Source organism: Marmota marmota, unplaced genomic scaffold (genome assembly GCF_001458135.2).
Source record: "Marmota marmota marmota unplaced genomic scaffold, marMar, whole genome shotgun sequence".
Taxonomy (NCBI): Eukaryota; Metazoa; Chordata; class Mammalia; order Rodentia; family Sciuridae; genus Marmota; species Marmota marmota.
In genome coordinates, this window is record NW_025999949.1 from 22,461,462 (window position 1) to 22,464,958 (window position 3,497).

Consider the following 3,497-nt stretch of genomic DNA (forward strand, 5'->3'; position numbering starts at 1 on the left):
GGAAGGTGTTGCTGAGGGTGAGCAGGAGAAGAAGGCTGCGTGTCTGGGCCAGCCCTGAGCACAAGGCACTCTGGTTTCTGGACTGAGACTCTGGCTGCAGATTGGAGTTGCCATAGGGATCTTACCTGAGTGTGAGCTAAAGAGACATCCTCTGGCAGACATGCACAGAACGCTCCACCCCAATGGCAGAACACCCTTGTCTCAGGTGCCCATGGGCTGTTCTCCAGGACAGACCACACACCAGACCATAAGACAAGGCTTTAAAGGATTTAAACCACAAAATGTGTTTTCAGATCACAATAGAGTGAAATTAAGATTGTTATTAGAAGGAAACCTGGGGAATTCCAAGATCTAGAAATTAAGCAATACAACTTTTTCATCTCCATTTTATGGCTATGGAATAAAGCCTTTCTTTCTCCCCTTGTGTCTTGGACATTAATTTTTGCATAGGATGAGACTCCAAACCTAGGTTTGATAACACTTTTGTCTACAGATTTAAGTAAAACAACAGGACCATTTGAGTTTATCAACCTTTGTTTGAATTTCTGATTATTTCTACATCCATGGAAATGTAATACTGCTTGAATGGCTATGAACATGTTCATACAGAAAGACCTCAAAAGCATAATTGGGAACTTCAATTAACATTAACTTTTCTGGGTCTCAGAACCCTAATCTGTAGAATGGTGGGAGGTAAGTATAAATGGGTCTCTTTAAAGTTATAACTTTCAATTATTTTAATTCAACTGTAGTGAATTCCATCTTTGTTCTTTTTAGGGTTATTATCAAAGCACTTCAACGGGTATTTAATAGTTGCCATATGATCAATACAACTTGTTACATTATATCTTTTTGAGTATGACTCTTAATTAGTCATTGTTTAAAACATTTTATATATAACTTATTTAATCAATATAATAGCAATCTCTGAAGACAGCTAAAGTAATTCCCATTTTAAAAATGGAGATTCCGGAGTTGAGAGATGACATGATTCACCTCAGCTCAGATCCTTTGGACCTCTAAACACTTGATTCTTGGACTGCAGGACAATGAACTGATGACGATCTTTGCAAGGAAAGTTGTATCTGACTCTTCACTTTTAGAAATAAGACGACTTTTGATGCTAATCTGAGAGCAACACTAGACCACAGACAGCCCTTCTGCAAATTCAGCTGATCATTTCCAGCTCACCTGTCTCTCTGGATTCATGAGCAGCATTAAACAGAGTGCATGAAGGTTCCGATTTGCACTGTTTGAATTTGTACTGAGGTAAAAATTAAACAAACCTTCTAGCTTCATTTGCCCTTAATTGACTTACAAAATCACTAATGTTGGAGGTCACAAAATAATGTATTTGGAGGGCAATACATTATTACTTTCTCACTAGTTTTGCTGTAAATATTCAGCTTTACACGGACACCTGTAGAACATGTGAGATATGTTTTGTCCAAAATTATAACACAAGGTTAACTTTTTACAATCTGATGTCTGTAAGTCCCGTAAAATTCCTCCCTATTGTTAGCTTGCAGCAACTAATAGTCGACCACAACAAAGATGGCGGAAGCGGCCTCACCAGGACAACGGGGTCACCAATCGTCAACCGCATCTGTATATTTAGTTCCGGCTTGTTTGACGTAACTTCCGCCTCGACGCGGCGTGGGAATCTCTCCCCGAGGTGTCGGCGAATTTACCCAGGTAGGTGAACACAGCCTTCCCCGAGTGGTGCTATAGGCTTGGAAAGCATGTGGGCGCCACAGCATGGAGAGGGAAGATGGGACGTCCGTGGCTGTTGTCGCAGTTGTGACCGAGCGGCGGTTCGCTCAGCGGTACAGGGAATTTCTCGAGAAGCAGAAACTCTTGGATAGAAGGCACCGCGTGGAAAAGATGCCCGACGGCACCGTGGCGCTACCGGTGCTGGGGGAGACGCTCCCCGCGCACCTTCTGCAGGAGCTGAGGACTCGCGTGGCCCCGGGCAGCACGTGCGTGCTGACGCAGCTCCTGGATCCTCTTCCTTCGAAGAAGGCCCAGGGTTGTTCGCCTGCCCAGAGACTTTGTCTGGAGGTGAGGCGCTGGGTAGAGGGCCGGGGAGTGGCGTGGTCGGCTGAATTGGAGGCTGATTTGCCCCGATCTTGGCAACGACATGGTAACCTTTTGTTGTTGAATGAAGACTGTTTCCAAAACAAGCAGTGGAAAAATCTGGGACCAGAACTCTGGGAGACCGTTGCCTTGGCATTTGGCGTCCAGCGTTTAGCAAAACGAGGGCGGGTATTCCCGGATGGCACTCGAACTCCAGCGGTGACTCTGCTGCATGGCGACCATGGCTGGGTAGAGCATGTGGATAATGGCATCCGATATAAGTTTGACGTAACCCAGTGCATGTTCTCCTTTGGAAACATCACTGAAAAGCTGCGAGTGGCATCGCTGCCCTGTGCTGGACAAGTGCTGGTGGATCTCTATGCAGGGATTGGTTATTTTACATTGCCCTTCCTAGTTCATGCTGGTGCTGCCTTTGTCCACGCCTGTGAGTGGAACCCCCATGCTGTAGTCGCTCTGAGAAATAATCTGGAGATCAACGGAGTAGCAGATCGGTGCCAAATACACTTTGGGGATAACAGGAAGCTGAAGCTCTCAAACATTGCAGATAGGGTGAACTTGGGTCTGATTCCCAGTTCAGAAGAAGGCTGGCCCATTGCCTGCCAGGTGCTACGACGGGATACTGGGGGCATTTTGCATGTCCATCAAAATGTGGAATCTTTCCCAGGGAAGAATCCCCAGCCTCCTGGAAGTAGCAAAATGGAGAAAGAACATTGGCCTTATCCTCAGAAAATTATCACCAATGAATGGGAAAATGGAACTACCAGAGATTTTAGGAGGAAACTGCTTTCACAAGCCACCAAGCTAGAGTGGCAAAGGTGGGCAGAATCTGCAGAAACTCGAATTGCCATTCTTCTTCAGCAGGTGCATGGGAAACCATGGAAGACACAAATCCTGCACATCCAACCGGTGAAATCTTATGCTCCCCATGTGGATCACATCGTTCTGGATCTGGAATGTCGCCCAGTCCTATAGTTGGCTAGAGGAGGTGGATTCAGTGAGTGACACAAGGGATCCAAGGGGCCCTTAATGCTTCATCTCAGGCTGGCCCTTAAGGCTTCAGCTCAGGCTGGTCTCTCTCTTTTTTTTTTTTTTCCTGGTGATCTTTTAAAATATTTTATGGCTTGAAAGCAGACTCTAGACCAACCAAAATAATTTCATTTGTCTTCCATTGATCACATTGGGAATGTGCTAAATATCTAGGAAAAACAGCATAGCTTTTTAAAATAAGGTTAATCTGTGTAATCATAAATTCTGAATTCTGTCCTCGTTCTGACCTTGAATATATGGTTTCAATATTCATTTGGTCATGGATTTCCTTGAAAAAATTAGGGTTTCTTTGAAATATTTCACATGGCTGTTATCTAATAAGCAGTTGTACACAAGTATTGGTCATTCTAGAG

General features: G+C 44.6%; 1 protein-coding gene across 1 annotated transcript; it reads left to right on the forward strand.

Moving 5' to 3' along the window:
- The first annotated feature begins 1,637 nt into the window (after window positions 1–1,637).
- Window positions 1,638–3,141, forward strand: Trmt12 (tRNA methyltransferase 12 homolog). The gene has a single exon (XM_015486444.2). The coding sequence runs from the start codon at window positions 1,759–1,761 to the stop codon at window positions 3,067–3,069; it is 1,311 nt and encodes a 436-aa protein (XP_015341930.1). The 5' UTR covers window positions 1,638–1,758; the 3' UTR covers window positions 3,070–3,141.
- The last annotated feature ends 356 nt before the right edge of the window (window positions 3,142–3,497 follow it).